Raw genomic sequence first — 21,033 nt, forward strand, 5'->3', positions numbered from 1 at the left:
ATAAATAGGTGGATTAAATAGAACCCAGGTGGTGTCGTTTTTTTAAGCGCTCCAGGCGATCCCAATGTGTAGTCAAGACTGAAAACCACTGTCCAAGGCATTTGTGACTTAAAAGCATCTTGGCCAACAAATTGTCACAGCTGAATAAATGGGGACTAAGGGAATCAAGGAAATAATGTTAATGCTGAACAATGATCAAGAAGAGAGAGAGAGAGATGTCTTAGAAAGACAGGACAAATGAGTCTTGTATTTGTAAAGGTGATAGGCAATTCTTTATACTATTGTTTCTATTAGTTCTTTTATGCTCTAGATAAGGAGTTAGCAAATTTCTTCCGTAAAGGACCACAGAGTTCATTTTTAAGGCTTTCAAAGCCTGACAGTCTTTCTATAGCAAGTAATTGACTCAACAGTTGTTAGTACAAAAGCAGTCAGATTATTGGTAAACGAATGAGTTTGGTTGTGTTCCAATAAAACTTGATTTATGGACACTGAAGTGTGAGTTTCATATAATTTTCACGTATGATAAAGTATTCTTCCTTTGATTTTATTTCAATTTTAAAAATGTAAAAACCATTCTTAGCTCACAGTCCACAATAATAGGCCTGGATCTGGGACTCGATTTGGCCTGTGGGAATATAGTTTGCCAAGCCCTGTTCTAGGCTGGGGTAATTGAGGCATCCTGGTATAAAAGGAAGGACAGAAGTGGGTGTAAAATGTAGTAAAATTATCTTTTTTTTTTGGGTAAAATTATTACCTTGATAAAACTATTAAATTAGGGAAAATATATGTAAAGAATTTATAACAGTGCCTCACAGTAGGTGTTCAAAAAATGATATCGTCACTATTGGGTGGATGGATGAATAAAAACACGGACTATTGCCATGCAATGTGACTAGCCTAGGAATAAAAACAGTTACATTTATATTGTGCTTACACGTTCCAAGCACTGTTCTAAGTGCTTTACATATTTTAACACATTTAATCTTTACTAAACCCTACAAAGTAGGTACTATTATTATCCCCATCTTAAGGAATCTTGGCACAGAGCGCTAAAGTAACTTGTTTGAGGTCACACAGTAATACTAAGGGGCCCAGACAGGATCTCTGCTCAGCCTGTCTTACCCCAAAGTCCATGCTTGTCACCCACTAAGTTGTTTCCTGCAAGGTAAATTTAATATCTGCATAAAATATATAAATGTAAATTATTTTTGTACATCTTAATTTTTTCGGGGGAGAATTATTTTCTATTTTTAGTATTCACAAACCTGAATTTTTACTTCACTAAAAAAATCTAATATTTATATTTCAATTATATCTTCTTTTAAGACCGTAGTTTACAACAGTAGTTTTCAGCTGGTAGCAAAGTAAGTCCAGAGACATTGTGGTTGTCATACGTGGGGGCTGGAGAGTGCTCCTGGCATCTAGTGAACTGAGGCCAGGGGTGCTGCTGGACATGGTACAGTACACAGGACAGTCCTCCTAAGCAAAGAATTTTTCTGCGCCCCATGTGAACAGTGCTGAGGCTCAGAAAGCCTCACTGAAAGGCAGCGTTAAGTGTTGGCATACGGGACCACACGCATGCACAGAAACACCTCATCTGGTCATTTGAGTCATCTTGGCCTCAGACTAGGATTTTCCTTTGCTGACTCAGGTGCCTGGTGGGTAGCTGGTTGTGAGAAAGGCCAAAAATACAGACACCTGTCCCTCATCTGGCACAGTGCCACTGTGACTGGAGAGAACCAGAGATGACCTGGGGGAAGCTCACCTTCATGAAAAACAGAAGTAGGAAACCAAGAGTCTAGCCATTTCTATCATATCAAGAGGCTATTTCAGGGACAAGATTTCATCCTGTGGAGACAAAATATTTGCAGGGTGCGCACGGAACAATCGCCACTGTGACTGTAGTTACTTCGAGTAGTTTTTGCTGCTTTGGTTGGCATGTTGTTTCATCATGTCTGAACAAGAAAGGCTGTTTGATGACACTAGCAGATTGGGAGTAGTTACGCACTTAGGCTACCCACCTTTAGTGGCGTTACTTTGAACACTCTGCTCAGCCCTTACCCTTCAAATGTTCCCTACCCCCAGGATTGGCATCTAAAATGGGCAACTCCGATCCAGCGCTCATCCACCCAGAACACACAAGTGTTTTATAAAATGACATCTATTTTTTTGCTAGACTCATACTCGTCCCACCTCTATTTCTGTTAGTTCTCACTTTTACCATTTCCTTTATTTTCTGCAAGGAGGAGAAATGCAGAAGCTGTAGAAGCCGCCTCACAAACTCCACACGTCTTACAGAACTCTTGGGAAAAGCTTTCATCCCTGCCTGTGTGATCCTTATGACTCACAGAGGAAACCACAAGGGTGCACGTGAAATTGACATTGGCTCTTTGTGGTCACCCATTAGGAAGAAGAAAAAGGAAGGTGCTTACAGTGTAGAACCAGAACTTCACAATGGGTGCATTGTAGAATTCATAGATTTTTCTGCCCAGGGGGATTAACCGGTGTCTGCTCTGAACTTCCTCTTCATCCTTCTTTCTGGAAGACTCCCCATTGTTTCGTCCCAACATCGCCTACAGTGGAAGAGAATCGACACCATCATGGCAGGGCTCTGGAGAGCATGCGATTCAATGTGCTCATTTTACACATCAGGAATGCATGCTCACAGAACCTAAGGGTTTTATCCAAGGTCCCCAGAGATTCACAGGTTGTGCCTTCCCTAGGTGTGCATTTGCGTCATATATAGAATCAAAGGTATGTGCCTGGGATGGAAGGTCTTAGGGATATCTGTTACCATTATCTTCTCTTCTGCCATGGGAGCTCTGGAAGATTCCATAATGGAAGATACCAGAGTTCTGAGAGGAGAAAGAGCATAGCCTCGGAGGGCCAGGAATCTCTTTTCTTTCCACCCCCTCCCCATAGTAGTGAGACAGGCAGATCTGGGTTTGAATTCTATCTACTCATGCTAATGACTCTTAAGTAAAAACAAACAAACAAACAAACAAACAAACACACTGGACCAGTAATATCTAACTTACCCAAAGGTTGCGAGTATTAGAGAGGTTATCTGAAGTGCCTGGAGCTTAGTTAGGTTAGAAACCTCTCCTCAACCCTTAGGCATAAACCTTGGTTCCCTGATCTCAAACTTCATAAAACCCAAATGACTGCTGGGATTAGTTTCATGGCGACTTCTAAGCACAATGCCTTCCTCTGCATGGGAGATTCTGCTGGGTGGGACTAGAAGTCAGGCCTGACCTGGAGAGGCCTCATCTCCAAGCTGTTGGAAGTTTCCTTACGAATCGAATTATTTCCTTCTCACCCATGTCAACAGCAGTGGCAAAAATGACAATAAAACATCACAAAAAAGGCAGACTTTGAGAAAAGGCAGATGTATGCCTGTCTGGGTAGCAAGTGGCAGGATGAGTCAAATATGGCTGAAGATCCTACTGGTGAAGAGTTCCAGACTTTGAGTCATTCAGAAGGAGGACCGGATCCTCTCTTGGATGCTCAGAATCCATGGCACCCGGGGTAAATCTTTTAACTGCTCTGAATCTTAGTTTCTTTATCTTTAAATTGGAGGTAATAATGGCACCTGCTATAGGATTGGTCTACAAATAAATACGCATTTGGCACTTAATAAGTGCTCTGTGTATACTAGCTAGTGTTTAGTTACAATGAACTGAGACTTTTCTTGGATAGTCTTGACGAAAATAATCTGGTTGGGAATTTCTCGCCAGGAAAAAGAAAAGTGTTATTAGGGCTCTATTATAGCATAATTTCTTGACTTTAATTGTTTTGGTATTATTCTAAGACAAGGCTAGTTCTACCATGTTTGGGAAATGAGATTTTTATTAAGTGTAAGAACAGGGCAAATCCTTCTAACTACTCAGTGACTGACAAGGATTTAGGATAGGAAAAAGGAGTGGGATACAGGTTTAGAGTTGAGAGATCTAATTATAGAAACCATTTGTTTATCTTGAATTTGAGAGCAGATAATTCTGGTTTCAAACCACCTTACTCAAGATATACAAATAGTTCCAACTACTTTTGTCATTGCCTCAACTATCCACCTTCTTAAATATGTAACAATCGCAAAAGATGAACCTGTAACCAATAGGATTTCTGGAGAAGGTAACAAGGCAACTTCCATTCCTTTAAAGCCTCTATGGCTAGGAAATTACCTTGACTTAATGAGTAGGTAAGATCCCATTCGATGGCCTATCCAAGCCTTTATTTTGATCAGTGAGCTGGGTCAATCTCCATGATGGATATGGCACGTTTGACTTCTATCGATATTGACCACTGACCTCAAGAAACTCTGAGCTACATCCTTCTATAATTTATAATTTATGTCACATAATTACCCTGCTTCTGTTCTGCTTCTGTATTTGCTCAATAATACAATACAATTTGGGGACATAATGGGATGTTAGTAAAGGCAGCTTGGGGAGTTGTAGGCATCTTGGACAGTGACATCTTGGGGTAAACTCTAGAAAGAGTGGCTTCCCCAACAGAGCTGAGACAATGCCCTGGGTCTCTGGACATGTTGGAGCTTTATTAGGCAGAGTGCAAAAACACGTATCTGGCAATGCAGGTGAAAAAAAAACAAAAACAACACGGCCTATCTTGCTTTCATTATTCAGATACGTTCCCAAGTGAATGCATTTTTTAAAAGCTTTTCTTTTGTGGGTTTAAGTAAAGCATTTTCGAAATTTCATTAATTCCAGCCTAAGCAGCTTAACTGACTGATTTTCTTGATTTCTCTTCCCAGTAGTCAAACATTTCCTTTGACTACATTCCTTAAGCAGAATGTAATAGGGTCAAATACAGGCAACACTACATAATATGGATTTGAGAATTTTTGCTGGCTGGACACAGATGTCAAGTCTGGGAAAGATCCATTGAAGTCAACTAGGCCACTAAAGGCTACTGATAATGAAATTGAAGCTCATATTTTGTGCATAATTTTGGAGGGGCCAGGGGAAAATGCTCCCATCCAAGAAAGGATATATTGGTTTAGCACCGAACTTCAAATATCTTTCCTATGAAAGGAGTGGAGGTGTCAGCACGCTGCATTCTCCAATCTTCTCCAGGGTAAGGAACACCAGTGCTCCAGCAGGGACAGAATTTGTCATTAGGGTCAAAAGAGGCTCCAGCTTAAAGATATCTGCTATCCAGCCCTAACTTTACCAGTCCACAAAATCCCTTCTTCCTTTCCTTCTAGCTGTTTCTGCCTGTGGGGAAGAAGCCCAGGCTGTAGAGCTAGTGTGAGGTCTTTCCCTCAGGTTCTCAGTAAACAACAGCAGGGTCTATTCTCTGGGAAGCAGACTTTGCTCTCAGTCGAGAGATGCATCCTTTAGTGTGATTTCTTGAAGGATCGGGTTCTCAAAGCTCCACACGGAGCAGGAGAAGGGAGCTGCCTTCTTTGTTTTCTTCCTTGAGACCCATCCAGAGAGAACTGTGATTCAGCTTGTGGCTGCCTTCATAGGGTCCTTCCTTCAGGCTTCAAGGCCAAGTCATACTTGACGTAGGAGTCCCGTGCATTATTTTTGGATTCTTTCTGCTATGAGGTAGACCAAACCAAGTGAATGCCTACATTTGAGACTAAGAAGAAATTCTCTGCATCCCTGAGGCTATAGGCTAAAAGCATGGCCAATGGGATCTCTATGTCTGGGTTCTAATCCTGGCCTTGCAACTAATTAGCTAGGTAACCTTGGGCAATTTAACTTCTCTGAGTCTCAGCTTCCTCACCTGTAAAATGGATAATAACAGTACCTACCTCATGGGATTTTTGTGAGGATTCCATGAGTACGCGCACGTCAAACATTTAGTGCCATCCTAACAATATTCGCAAACATTTATCAAGGTTCACAATATGCCAGGCCCCAGTCTACAGAAGTGACGTGTACACTTTTTAAACTGCAAAACTGCCTGTGAGCGAGACAATGTTATCATTCCCATGTTAGAGGTTAAGAAATGGTGTCCGAGGTCTCACAGTGAGTAGGTGTTGGGGCAGGATTCTGGCTCCAGAATGAACACTCTTTACCCCTCTAATAAAGATTTGGTATTATTAGTACTACTGTTTCTGTTAATGGTTAAAATATCATTCTCTATCCTTGAAGGATTCAGAGGCCAAAATTATAGTAAGATCTTTAGGGAAGACAGTCATCTGATCCTGTCACAGAGGCGAGCAGGCGCCTCCACTGGTTTTTATAAGAATCCTGAAATGGAAAACCAACACTGGCTTTTAACTCTGTGAGTCAAAAACTGTGAATAATTGGTCAGTCAAAAGAGTGGCCAGATGCCTATACCCTGCTGTACTCGGGGCTGGGATGGTTTCCTTTTGGAAGGAAATACTGTTGATCTGGAGGAAAAACAATTCACAGGGTGCTCCCACTAGTATACTAATGGAAAGGGCCTTTTGTCACCTGAGCAAAACCAATTCTGGTTTTCTCTCCTTACAGGTTTTTTGAGTCATCACAGTCATTGCTCAGGGTGGTGGGGAGGGTGGGGGATATCAGGGAAGTCCTATGGAGCTGTCGCGCGATGTCTCCAAAGCTCCGAAGCCCTGTTTGTCTCTTTAGCAGCATGTGACATTTTTAGACTTTGGACACGATCCAGTAGCGGTCACACTGCTCAGGCGGGGGTTGCAGGAAGCTGTCCCATGCCCAGCTGCCCCTTCTCGCTGCAGAATAAAGCATCCATGTTCTATAATTATACCAGAAGAGCTAATAAAAGCCTTCCATACAAACCTCAAAATTCAATTAGTCCTGCATGTGTGAGCCTGACCCTGAAGACAGATAAAGGCGTAGCATCTGATCACCAGAAGGGCTCCAGCCCAGTGTGGCTCGGCTGGCTGCCCCCACATACATTCCTTTGCCTTCTTCGTATGCTAAGACTGCCCCAGCACCTGCTGCTTTATAAAGCGTGGCTTGTTTGGACAACTGGGGGTGCCTGGCTTTTGGATTTCACTGGGTTGTCCTGTGACCCTGGCTGAAGGATTTTGCACAGAAATAGTCCCTATTGTTATGTTATCTGTGCCTAGAGAAGACACTTTTGTAATACTCTGGTCTCACACTTAAATGAAAGCACCTGGTTGGAGGGTGACCTTGGGAGTCACTGAGTCTTAAGTTGTATCAACAGGAAAGGTGGAGTAGGCTTGCCGCCCGCGGACAAGGACGGGATAGTTTTCCTTACTGTCAGTTCCATATCCTCCTCATCTTTTTCCTTTGTGGGCTTCTCTGGCTCTTCTGGTTCCTTTTCTTGGAGGTGGATTTCCTGGGCCTGAGACATATACGGCATGTCGTCTTTGTTCTTGAACTCCAAGCTGAGAATTGAAGGAGGAAGTAGAATTCCCAGAATTACCTAAAGTAATAATAATGATAATAATAATAATCACATTTAAAGGATTAAGATGAGGGTGGTTTTTTTTTTTTTTCTTAGAATCAGAGGGCCTAGGGTGGTGGGGTGTGTGTGTGAGTGCACACGTGCGTGTGGGCACACGTGTGTGCCCTGAGTGAGGCACCTGCACATGTTAACACGCAGAGGGTCACTCGTGCCCATCCGGGAACTGTTATGCACAGTAGTAGCTGCGCATAACAGCACATAGTAGTTTTTGGAGAAAAGGAGCATCTTACCCAAATCCACCCAATTAACACCCACTTTGCATGGGGGAAGCTGAGGAGAATGAGGGGCCCTGCTCAAGGAAAAAGTGGGAAAGAATTCAGACTTTCATTTAGCCATTAGCGCTTGGCTTTGTGAAATCAATTCAAATGCATGTCCACTGGCATTTGTTTGCTAACACATCAAGTGGAGTCATCTGGGTATCTCCGTGTCCTAAGTTGACCTTGAGAAAATCCAAGTGGGAAAGCATGTTTTCATTTCGGAGTATTCCCCTGGCACTTGCTACTGCACAACAGAAACACACACACACACACACACACACACACACACGTAGGCTTTGTATTCACCATGAGAATCCCCTACACAAACACTCCAGGAAGCCCAGCACTGTGTTTCTATCATGTATAAACAATATGCTTCAGCCTCCATGTGATGGTAATAAATTTATGGACCCTTCTCACGAGAGGGCAATCTCATTCTCCATTTGTTTTTCATTTTTTTAACGTTTATTTATTTTTGAGAGAGAGCGCGCGCGCGAGTGGGGGAGGGGCAGAGAGAGAGGGAGACACAGAATTGGAAGCAGGCTCCAGGCTCTAAGCCGGCAGCACAGAGCCCCATGTGGGCTCGAACTCACAAACTGTGAGATCATGACCTGAGCCGAAGTTGGACGCTTAACCGATTGAGCCACCCAGTGCCCCTCATTCTCCATTTGAATGATAATCCCACACGTGATTTGTCTTCCCCAGATCTTCTCCCGCCTCTTTGCCCAATCACTAAACTGGCTCTGCTCTATAAGTCTTCTGAATATGAACCTCCTTGAAGAAACTGCACCAAGGTGAGGGCTCAGAGAGATCCTGAACAGTGAGTGAAAATGAACCGCAAGTAATGAGGCAGGGGTGGCCTGTGCTTGAATGCTCACAAGGACTCTGGAGCCACTAAGGGAAAATGGAGGGTGGTGACCCTGAACTCAGGGTGACTGGCAGGCCTGAGAAGGCTCGGGTGGCATGCTGGCAGTCTCAAGGGGACATGACACCCTGTCCTCGGATCTGAGAGCCAGGCTTGGCGGTCACTGGTAGTGCAGCTATAGGGTGCCCATGACCCACTTCATGGAGCTCTTCTGAGACTCTAGGTCCAAGAACCTGCAGGGAGGATGGCATGGGGGAGGGGTGCTGGTTCTATCAGGGTGGCCTTAGCCGATTGCTCTGGCCTTTTTGCCTTGGGCTGACCTCAGAGTTGCCTAGACCAGGAATTTCCCAGGTAAATATGAGCCTGGCTTCAGTTGTAACAGCCACAAACTCTAAACAGAGAAACCATTTGAAAACTCCTTTCAGTCTTTTCTCTCCCATTTTCTCTTTCTTTTGCTTCTTCCAATTAAATGTCTTCCTTGTAAAACACTGAGGAAAACATGAAGAAGCAAAGCCACACATCATCCCATGTCTTGTACCTTCAGCCCCCAAGGTAACCACTACAAACACTTGGCTCTGTATCCTCCATGGTTTCTTAAAAAAAATGAAAACTTATACAGATATAACTGTGCATGTACAGGCTTAGAGAAACCTAAAATGGACTCAGGCTCTACATAACTGGTCTGCAACGTGTTTTTGATCAGTTAAGAACAGACCAAGATGATCTAGCAACATCTTTACACATAAACCCATCTCATTTTTATTTCAGGTGAAAACATTTCTCAAGCATAGCTGGGGGGAGCCAAGGTGTCTATGACAAGGTACAAAGGAGGGCCAAGGCATTGAGGTTTGCACGGCCACGCAAGGTTGCCCGGTACGCGGTTCCTGGTGCAGCATGGCTTATGCCAGAACAAATGGTACCTCTTATGGTACCTGTGTGTGACCATCCCCTTTGGATCTTTTGCAAAATACTAATGTTTAGGCATGCCATCTCCAGAGGTTCTGACTTAGCAGAACTTGGGGTAGGCTGTAGTCTCTGTATGAAAAAAACAAAACAAAACTATATAGAAGATTTTGAGTCACGGTTGGGGCTTAAAACCACCCTCCTGAGATAAGAAAATGCCTAGTTCCACCAGCTCGGAAAGCTCCAAACCAACCCTCCGGTCCTCACAGCCAACAGGGCCTTCTGGGCGCGCTGACCTTGAGGCCCGAGTTCTTGCGCATGCGCAGCCGGCCCATCCACATGTCGGTGAGCAGCATCTGGCTGCACGTGTGTGCGATGAAGTCGCGGTGCTTGGCAGCCACAGCAAGCTGCAGGCAGGTGGCGTTGCTCCAGTTCTTGAGCTCATACGTCAGCAGTTTCATGGCCAGCTGTTCGTCCTGCTTATAGGACTGGTCGAGGAGCTCTACCGCCAGCTGGCCGAAGTCCCTGAAAGACAGAATGTGAGGGGTTGTCCTTTGGCCATCTTGGAGACTTGGATGATGAAAGTGGGGGCCCACTGGCCAGGCCACAAAAGGGGGTTACTGTGTGGCCCCATTGTTGCTCATAGGGTAGAGTCTGTTCACTCGTTCATCTAGCCAACACCCATGAAGCGTCCACCATGTGCTAGGTACTGTGTTTAGAACTGGGGGGTATAAGCCGAACAGGACATGCTCTTGGTACTCAAGGCCCCCATTTCAAGGCGACGGATGGGGGAGGCAGACCAAAACAAATCAACCAGTAGAGTGTGGTAGGTCTTCTTACACGTGAGAGACCTCAGTTCATGGCTGAGCCTTATCAACCACAAGCTTGGGATCCTGGACAAGTTAATTAAATTCTCTGAGTCTCACCTTCTTCAGCTTTAAAATATGCATAATAGGGGCACCTGGGTGACTTAGTCGGTTAAGAGTCTGACTTCAGCTCAGGTCATGATCTCGTGGTTCAGGAGTTCGAGCCCCACTTCGGGCTTGGTGCTGACTTCTCAGAGCCTGGAGCCTGCTTCAGATTCTGTGTCTCCCCCCACTCTCTCTGCCTCTCACCTGCTCGTGCTCTGTCTCTGTCTCTCTCTCTCAAAATAAATAAATAAATATTGAAAAAAATTTTAAATATAAAATATGCATCATAAGAGGACGTACCTCTTGAGGCAGTTGAGAGGCTGAAATAAAATCTACATATCTGTGAGGACTTGCGTATCTAGCACTGTTTGCCATGAATGTTAACTATTGGTGTCCACCCTCTGTGTGTACCACTGAGGTGACCCTACCTCTGCCGAGTGGTTTGGGTAGCTCAGACCCTCCAGTATTTGGGGCCTGCCTCCTCTTCTTGCCCCCTCTTGACCACCCCATTTGCTGGGCTGGCCCACCTGGAGTTGTGGTTCAGTTCCTGGGAGATGTCATCAACCATGTCATTCTCAGACGCCTCGTGGGCCATGGCTTTGCAGAGCTTGCAGGCCACCAGGGCCTTGGCCATGGCCTCCTCGCCGTGCTGCCAGAAGAACAGGGCCATCTTCTGCCTCTTCATCAGGACGGCCCACACCATCAGCTCATGGAAAGGGAAAGGGAAGTGGTTGATCTCAGGGTCGTCCAAGTCAATGTCAACCTCTTCTTCTCGCTTCTTGGTTGTCTTTCTTCCTCGCCTCAAGGGAACATCATCCTGTCATTTTAGGGAAAAAAACAGAGGTGGAGTGAGAAATGAGTCAACTAAATATATCATATGGTTGTTTACTGTATATGTACTACGGAATCTGCTCTGGGATTGATACAGAATGAACTAGCCTTTCCCAGCACCTATCCCGGAAGCACTCACTCCTAACTTTAAAACAAGATCAGCCCTATGGGAACATGTCAGTGTTGTACTTCAACTTTTAGTAAGCATTTTTCAGTGGGTATTTTTCAATTTCCCTTCCTTCCTTCCTTTACTTTTGTCCGCTTTTTTTTTTCCCCTATGTGTAAGGTTATTTGTGCCTCATGATGGACAGCACTACCCTTTTCTCTGAAAGGACAAAGACATCCTATACTTGCAGGTGCCTAAGCCACAATACCCACATGAACAAAAGCTGGGAAACAGATAATCTATCTCGAGTTTCTACATACCTCTCAGGTGCATTTGTGAAGTATTTCTGGCCTTTGGATCAGTTGCCATTTGTAAACACCCATGAATAGATTTCACTTACTGGAATTTATATGCTTCCTTGGTTATCGAGTTAGTATTTCAGATACGATTTATTTTCTTGCTAATGTAACCTCAGGGTGGAATTTTCAAGGCTACTGTGACTTGCCCTCTCAACACTGGGAAAAAGTCCACTTCCTTATTTTAGAATCATGTACTAAGCCTTACCAATTGAATGAATATATATATGTCAATTATTTATATATATGTATATATATATATAGTATATGAATGAATATATATGAATGAATATATATAAAGAATATATGAATGAATATTTATGAATACATTAATGAATAATGAATATATATACATATATATAAATAATTGACATTAATAATTTGGGCAAATACTCACCTCCATTCCCAGTAGTTTCAAGGCTTTGGGCTGTTTAAAAAAATGTTATACATAAAGTTAGATCTTTCTTTATAGAGGTAAGAAAAGAATCCTATTATATCTTAACCAGGTAATAGAACATCTCTATGGTACCACATAGCATTTATTCATTTCACTAAATAAAATGCTACAAGAGGAACCTATTTATAGAAATTCTAGAATTAGGGATTTAGTGATTTTAGTGAATCATAGAAAATTAGATATCTAGAGGGGCACAATGAGATCGCCCCAGGGTAGAGCCTGCAGATTTATAATCTCTTTCATGGACCAAAATTTCTTCCATCTTCCTAGAACCATCTTATTTAGCTGACATCTCCATGATCTCAGGCACTTGGGTAAGCCATGAAATGTTCACTCAAACCATGAGATGTTTCTCAAACTTCTGAAATACCTCTGTTACCTGGAGACTTGGAATATTACTCAGAATATATGTTCAGATACTTCATGTCGCCTATGCAGCTGTCCAGTAGAGCAAAGGGTCATGGGACCACAAGGGCATGTGCCGATGGTAGCAAAAGGTGCTCGGTGGTGTGGAAAGTGCCAGCACATACTGTAGCATCAATGGTCACGCTGAGAATGTGCAAAATAGCCACAGGCCAAGACGGAGAGAGAAGACAACTCAGCAGATTACAGCCCTTGATTTATATCTAATGAGGGGAGGCACAAAATTACATCTCAGGGGTCAGGGATTCCCATTCTGTGTTAAATGTTACAGAATGGTTGAGTGCTCTCTTGAAAGTTGAGTAAAATAGTAAGGTTGCAGCCCTTACCATTCCTCGAAATTTGATTTGACCACTCAAGTAGGAATAGCTTAGACCTTGCCTCTCTCTGTTTCTTTCCTTTTAGCTTCTGAAGTGCCCAGCAGTTTGAAATTTGTGTGATTTTTTTTCTTATTTATACTTCCTGGTGTTTTCAAAGTGGCCTCGTAGCACCACAAAATACTTTCAAAATCAGAAGATAAGCCTCGTTAAAAATAAAAATCATGCCAACCACCAGCTAGTGTAACAGCTCTCCAAATGCGGTCCAGGAACCCTGTGATATCTGGGTCTCTGTGAAGTCAAAGGTGTTTTCCTAATAATACTAAGATGTTACTTGTCTTTGACACTGTGTTAACATTTGCAATGATGGCATAAAAGAATGGAGAATAAAACTGCAGGGTGGGGGGGGGTGGCAGGAATGAAGGCAGTGGCACCAAACTTTACTAGCGGTCATTAGGTTCCACTGTTATGCACTTGAAGTTTAAAAACAAACAAAAATCCAGTTTTTACTTAAGAAGCCCTTGATGAGGCCTAAAAAAATATTAACTTTATTAAATCTCTATCTTCGATGCTAAAGAAATGTCTTTTCAGGGTTTTGAGGGACGAAATGGTAAGTATGGGTTAAGCGCTTTCCTTACATACTGAGCTATGATGGGTTGTCCTGAGGACAAACACGCAGTTCCTTGGCTTGTGGCCACATTGTTTCATGCACTGTCTGCTGGAAGGAATGACTGCCAGACAAACTATGTTTATTTAGTCTTGGACATTTGGCAGATATTTTTGGAAATGGCCGAAGTGGGGCTATTGTTTCAAGGAAAGTAACTGATGGTATTTGTTGCCAATGGCAAAATTCAAAATTTTCCAAGCAGCAATTAGAAAAAAAGGAGAATTTTTGAAAACTTGTTATCCTTTCCCCCATGACCTTGACAGTTTTTCAGAAGTTAAAGACTTTTCTGACAAGATTGGAAGGGATATTAATGAATGTGAGTTTTTGAAATTGTTTAATGAAATGTGTCAACAGTGAGAAGATCTGTATAACTCAGCAAACCAATATTTTACAATGACCAATCCTTGATGTTACAAGATCCATGCAAAGTGTAAGATCAACCAATGAATTTTAAAGTAACAGAGTATAAAAAGTTCACTGAAGCTATTTCAGATTTCGTGTTGCAACTAATCTTTAAGAAACTGCCACTTGTGGGGTGCCTGGGTGGCTCAGTCGGTTAAGCGTCTGGCTTTGGGTCAGGTCATGATCTCATGGTTCATAAGTTCAAGCCTAGCGTCTGTGCTGACAGCTGGACCCTGCTTCAGATTCTGTGTCTTCCTCTATCTCTGCCCTCCCCTGCTTGAGCTCTATCTCTTTCTGTCTCTCAAAAGTAAATAAACATTAAAAAAAAAACAAAAAACCTGCCACTTGTTTTGATGTATGTAACTTCAAAAAAGAATATCTATAATTATCTGTAAAGATTATTAAAATGCTCCTTCTCTCTCTCTCTATATATATATGTATATACTTGTCATATTTGTTACATGTCTGTATGAAGTCAGCTTTTCTTTGTATATTTCAACCAAAACATCTGGCAACAGACTGAATGCAAAGGTAGATATGAGAATGTAGCTGTCTTCTATTAAACCAGATATTGCAGAAATATGCAAAAAGGGTACAATGCTACTCTTATCACAAAAATCGTTATTTTTCATAAATACATTATTTATGCTAACATCTAATGGGCTTCTTATGGTTAACTTAAAATGAATTAATATTAACTATTAATGAATAAATATTTTTAAGTCTTTACTTTCTAACATGATAATACCCATAGATAGAACTCCCATACATAAGAGCTTTTTGGGGTCCCGGGGTCCTCAATAATTTTTAAAGGTATAAATAGACCCCAAGACCAAAAACCTTCAAACCACTGAGATAGATAGGATTAATTTGACTTTCATTATTATTCCTTGATCATTAAGGCTCACTCCCAGTTGCCAGTTTCTTATTTTAATTGGACCTTCTGGGGAAGAGAAAGGAGTGTATCAACCAATACATTGCCTTTTTTCTTTCTTCCTTTTGAAGGATTTGGGAGGGAGGAAGAGGTGGGTAGACCAGTTGCCTTCTTATCTGAGATGCTCCTTGGAGATAACGAAACCACACCCCACATGTGTCGTGCCCTAGTCCTCCCAGGAGTCCAGAAGAGGAAACTTGCTGCAAAACTCACCCTCTTGGGGCCAAAGAGATTGTGGTAGAGCGTCCGGAAGCGCTTGCGCGTGTAGTTGCAGCGATAAGCCCCGCCCATCAGGTACTCGATCACCAGGCCGATGTCAATCAGGCTGATTCTATAGTCTGGGGGCAGGTTCCCCTATCAGGGAAGAAGGAAAACACACACACAAACACATCCAAAAGACAGCGTGGTTTACTAGGGATTCTATGCCATGTGTTCTGTAACTATTTTAGAGTAAAAAAAATAATTAAAAAAGAAACATATGAATGTATTATTATGCTGGTTAATTAATTCACCTTAAAATAGATCCAACCGAAACCTGGATATTCTCGCTTGGAAAGAAGACATAAGTTAAATAAGAAGATGCAGTAATCGTCGGCAATAACAGAAAATCAAAATATTTATTCAAGTCTTCAGCTGGGGAGAAAAAAACACCAGTGTAGCAGAAAGAAACACAAGGCTTGACATGGCAAATGCTACGAGTCCTAGTCGCTAGCAACTCCTTTCCCCCAGATGTTCTCCGGGCCCCCTGCGCTGCTCTGCCTCTGGCCCAGGCTTGTTACCTCTCTCTTGCTGACCTCTTCATGCTCACTAAATGAAGACTCCTTCCAGAAGATGGTTGTTATTACCAGGGCCTGTATCAGGTGGACTCTGCTCAGAGTTCAGATCTCCCTTGGGAAGACTTCTATTAACAATGAAACAAATTTGGCACCTTTTTCACAGGAGGAGAGCAGATGGATGTCAGGATGAAGTCATTTAGGAGCACGCTTGGTGGTTATTAAGAGAAATACAGTGGCATCAGAAGAGATTCTATGGAGGGAATATTTATTTTCCCAGAATTAAGCAGATTTTGGATATTTTCTTTCAAAGAGTGCTTCTTATGGGGTAAGTTTCAGCTGCTTGCATATATAGGTGCGAAAACACAAGAGGTTTTACCGTTGTCTACTCATTACTGGCTTCTACACCTAAAAGGTGCTCTATAGGGTCTAAGGAAAGATACTGGCTCTGCTAGGTCAAGGAAGGATTAATTCCATTTGTGGGAAGTTCTGAGCACACAGTGAGTTTCAAAGGGTGTAATTAATTAATTCACTGTCTGGTTTATTTCCTTGATGCAAAAGTATGCCCTATACCATGAATGGCAAGGGTACCACACTGTGTAGGGAGCACTTGCACTATGCCCTTGGATATATATAGGAGAAGCACGAGGGCTTTGTCTACTTTTGTCCTTAATGGAGGACTCACTCCAGATGCTGTGTGAGATTTGGTGGTGGTTATTCAATTTCAGTGGCATCAGAACCACCTGGGAAACTTGGTGACAGTACAAAGGCCTGGCCCCTGTCCTGCTTCAATGTATGGGCCTCTACATGATTTATTAGCTCTCCAGGTGATTCGGATATACACCAAAGTTTGTGGAATCGCTGTTCTAGTAACAAAGGTTCGGGTGGGCTCACATGACAAAATTGGAAAATTTACAGTGTACAGTCATCATTAGGAAATCAGCTTAAATTGTTTTGCTAACTGAGGGTAGGTTTTCAGTTAATGCTTCCTCAGCTTTGCTATGGTCAACAGCGTACATTTGTAAGGGGTTCAGGGTTAGAGGTGGCCCACTGTATCCTCCCTATCAAACCCATAGCCTTAATTGCTTTATTGATCTTTGTATCCCCAGTGCCTTTTATAGTGGCTGGTGTGTGGTAGGCATTCAGAATCTTTGCTGGTAAGAATGTGAATGAGTAAAACAGTGAAATTAATGGATGTGGTTGGGATCAAGTCTCAGTTTCAGGTTTTTCACTACTGTGTTCTTGTCAGTATCGGAACTAACTGGCCACAGTCTGTGAGTCATCCTGTTTGGGATAGCCCCGTATCACCGTGGAAACTGACTTGAAATACGCCTATCGCTCCACTGGTGTTCTCAGTGGAGTAGGAACGAGAAGGAATGAACGGAGAGCAAATGAAGCAGCAGCCTAAGCACAGGAGATCCTGGTGCTGCTCTTTAGACTCCCTTGCCGCCCCCGACCCTTCCTAGCCCTGCCCATCAAGCTCCACCTCTCCCTTGGCTTGGGGCACAAAGCAGGCTTGGGGACCCAATCTGAGGCAGCTGAGGAAAGCCATCACACTTGCGGTGGAAGCACTTTGTGTTACATCCTTGACCTTGGCTCATCAGAATCCCAACCAAAATGTCCCTTCCTAAAGATGGTCTTATTGTCCTCCCCAACCATTCTCAGAATTTCGGAATCTCCTCTGAGGACTCTCTCATGAATCTGCCTGTGTTGGCAAGTTAAGCTATCCTCAGGTGGTCAGACAAGACCAAGTGTCTGACTTCTTTATGCAAAGCATGGCAAAAACAGAGAAAAGGGAACTTAGAGGAAGTCTTTAGATAGTAACTTTTCATGCACTGCCCTTTCCATAAACATGAAACTGACTTTACAAATATTACTCATGCAACCACTTTTCTCCATTGTTTTGGGACTGCTTAACAAGGCTGTGGGTTTCTGGATCGTCAGCTGTAGCTGACAGTTAGACAGGCCTGTTATTTCAAGAGTCAAAGAACCCCAAAGTCTGGACCCTCCTGGGTCTGCCTCATCTCATCTGCGTCTACAAGGATGACCCACAGAAGAGGCCCCGCATTTGTGTTATTTTCCTGGGCACTGTGAGGCAGGCAGGGTGGAGAACCCTGGCTGTGAATCAACTGCCCTGGGCTTCTTTCTGTCTGTCCTTCGTAAATCAACTGGTTTCCCTCAAGGCTTCCCTGTAAAATGGGTGCAACTCTATGGCTCCTATGGTCTCTATATAATGCTTGAGTCCCAGGGTTCAGAAAATTCCCTAAAAGATTTTGTGTGATGCTACTGAAAAGCAATCATAGCAAGTTGATGAATTTGTGCCTTATTTTTAATCCTGTAAGAATTCTCTAAATTTGAATCATGAGTAACAGCAAACCTAACACCTATGTATATTTTCTTTTGAGAAACCTATGTGTGAACATCAGTTTGAATTCTAAGAACGAGACACCAATATTGCCTGAAGTGAGTGGCAATAATTATGCTTTTGAATTGTCTAGAAGAGTGGGGGGTTATCAGGAAAGGGATCGTGGTAAAATTCGATAAAAATTTGAGACGGGCCAGTAAAATATTTTTGGCAAATGATTTTATTCACAAAGGGCTACTAGGTTTATATACAACAAGAGAAAGTGCTGGAGTCTTTTTTTTTTTGTAGGCACTTCTCATATAAAGCTTTATTATTTTCAAGTGATTTAAATGTGATCTGGGCTGAAGTAGGAGAAAGGATTTAGTGAGCGTTCTGGGTTCTGCTTAGCTTTGAGCCAGCGCCTTAAAGGAATTGGCCTGCATTTCTGTTTGACCACAAGGGGGCGATGTTCACCTAACCGAAGCCGGTGAGGGTTCCACCAGCATTTAGGTGCCTGTTCTGTTTTATATGGGTAATAAGGCGATGCAAATGAAAACAGCAGATTGGAGGATTTAGAAACAAGAGAGTCAGATGCCCTTGTTAAAGTGATATCTGGAGGAGGGAGAGCTTACTTTACCAAGTAATGTGTCTGAAAGCCTACAAGACTGATTGCATCTGTCCTCATCGCCCCCTCCCCCCACCAGCACCGAGGCCTGGAAAGCAGAGAAATTAAGGGAAATTAGTTTCACAATTTCTACTAGGAAGAATGGAAACCTTTTGGGGAAGAAGAAATAGGTTTCATATAATTTGTAGAATCGGGTGCAATTTCGGCCTCTTGCGACATATGTGTGCTGGGTGAACTTTGAGGGGGCTGGTAACATTGGGGCATGTCTGAGGTGCTGTGCCGATGGCCGTGGCCACCTGTGACCTCAGATGTCACAGATGCAGAGAACACCCAGCGTATGACCCAGCAGTGGAAATAGCGCTGGGCTAGCACGGTGGCCCTAGCTCTGCCTCTCTGTGAACTTGAGGAGATCACTTCCTTCCTCTGTTCCTCAGTTTACACTCTGAAAACAGGCACTTGGGACAGAGTTACTTCTAAGGTCCCGTCTATTTCTAGAGGTCCGATTGTCTGACCACTGCCCGGCAGGCCGCTCTTTTTTTTCTATGCTGCTTGGTCACTGCGCAAAGATTCTTGTCCAGAACTCGCACCGTTGATGGGGTTTCCACTAATCGCCCCTGAAATCTGGTTAGTGGAACTGGGAGCCCAGAGACAGGCATGGTGTTGTGCTCATCACATCCACCTCCTCTGGAAAAAGCAGAGAACGTGAACGGCACCTCATATACCACAGGTAATGTCCAAAAACCTTCTGGAGGAGTCTTCCTATGCTTGGATGCTTTTCAAATAGGAATTCAAGAATGATACTGGAATAATGCCCCTTTGGTCTGTTGTTTCTATTAGTCTCTCCTCCCTTTTTTGATATTTACTTTGGCAATTGGTAATGCCTGCACACTTATGTCCCATTTCATGCCTTACCAGCACGCGGCAAGCTGTGTGACTCAAATACTTTGATCCACAGAGTGAAACAGAGAAGCTTGGCTTCATTGGTAGGTACCATCTGACAACTTGAAAACGTTGTCTCTTTTTCTCAAGCCATGAGCCGCTACTCTGAAATTTTCATCCATGCCCTCCTAAAGGTGACTTTTAATTAAAAGAATAGTTTAAATGCATGTATTAGATCGGCTCTTGTAAATAAAATCTTTTTCAGAAGTCAGCTTATGACGTTCACCATCAGATTTCAGCTGTTTGGGAAACACATTACGTGGAAACTTATAACAAGCCTTCAAAACGGGCTTGTTTCCTTCTAATGTACGTCGGGTATCAAATGGTTGCTGGTTGTCAGGTTTACCAAGGAAGAGGGGAGAAAAGACTACTCTGGCAAAAGTTCATGGACAAAGAGGACAGTCCCACAATAGTTGGCATGGTTATAGACCGAGCAACCCTTTATTTTATTTCTTTAAGTCTTATTTATTTAAGTAGTCTCTATACTGAGTGTGGGGCTCGAACTCACAACCCTGAGATCAAAAGTTGCACCAACTCAGCCAGCCAGGTGCCCCTAGAGCAGGCAGCCTTGAAAAAAAAAAAAATGCTTTTGGAAATCTGCATGAATTTGGCTGATGGGATTATGAAAATGTCCTTGCTTTACCTAACGAGGGTCTGAAATACTTTTCTCCCACCTCTCCATTCTGCAAAGCCCTGTCTTAATTCCCATGTGAATGAATTTTAAGCTATCATAATTTCACAACTACTTCCATATAATACTCAGATATCACCACCCCCCACCCCCCCCGCCCCTTGGTGGGGAATGAGAATCCAGGTAATCTGAAGTCTTAGGACATGTAAGTTAAGAAGGAAAAACTAGTACTTGAAAACATACAGAGGCACAAATTGAGCAGACAGTTAGCTTCTAAAAATGGCAAGTTAGATTTCACGGAAAAGCAGACAGACTCGGGCCACTCTGGTATAATGTAGCATTGGTGAGTCCCATGGATTTATGCAGGAAAACAGGGGACTGGGTTGGCCTTTATCATTTCAAATTTCTGATTGTTGCTGAATAACAAACCGTTGACCTCAGTGCTCCCCTGGTATAAATAATGTGAGATTTTTGAAACTAGCTTGGGAGCATTTCTCCGAATTCAGTTCTGTTGATGTCAAAGGAGAATTCGACTTGGAGAGACCATACCGATAAACGTAGGACCACCTGATTATTCTTAAACGCACTCCCTGGGTCCGTAAGAGCTCTTTGCATTTTATCTCATAGACATAGCATCAAACACTGTGTTTACGGTTCAGAATAGCATTTTTTATCAGGGCTTAGCACTTACTGGTTCACGTTTTTTTCTTTTTGTCACAGATCATATCAATTAACATGTAATATAAAGTCTTGTAATCTCAAAGCACAAAGCGCATGCTATCAAGTTCTTTAATTTTGAAAATTGCTTCCACTGCCCAAGGTTTTCTTAGCATTTTAAAGCCTGTCTCCTTTCCCACATAAAAGGATGAATTGTTCCTATAAGCCAGT

At 42.9% G+C, this 21,033-nt stretch overlaps 1 protein-coding gene across 12 annotated transcripts in view; it reads right to left on the reverse strand.

Moving 5' to 3' along the window:
* Positions 1–21,033, reverse strand: part of TRPM3 (transient receptor potential cation channel subfamily M member 3) — a 797,690-nt gene that overhangs the window by 65,859 nt on the left and 710,798 nt on the right. For 4 of the 12 annotated variants that reach the window (XM_047102096.1, XM_047102041.1, XM_047102032.1 and 1 more), the window contains 7 exons: positions 15,346–15,381; positions 15,047–15,187; positions 12,034–12,063; positions 10,871–11,160; positions 9,729–9,957; positions 7,198–7,365; positions 2,433–2,573 (listed from right to left, as the gene is read on the reverse strand). In XM_047102096.1, the coding sequence (XP_046958052.1) occupies positions 2,433–2,573; positions 7,198–7,365; positions 9,729–9,957; positions 10,871–11,160; positions 12,034–12,063; positions 15,047–15,187; positions 15,346–15,381 (1,035 nt within the window). The remainder of the gene's footprint in view (positions 1–2,432; positions 2,574–7,197; positions 7,366–9,728; positions 9,958–10,870; positions 11,161–12,033; positions 12,064–15,046; positions 15,188–15,345; positions 15,382–21,033) is intronic. The other 8 variants (XM_047102058.1, XM_047102051.1, XM_047102016.1 and 5 more) reach the window with 3 other exon arrangements.

The sequence above is a fragment of the Lynx rufus genome, unplaced genomic scaffold (assembly GCF_022079265.1).
Source record: "Lynx rufus isolate CCGP_SWC_20201006 ecotype Redwood Valley unplaced genomic scaffold, mLynRuf1.p SCAF_10, whole genome shotgun sequence".
NCBI classification, from domain to species: Eukaryota; Metazoa; Chordata; class Mammalia; order Carnivora; family Felidae; genus Lynx; species Lynx rufus.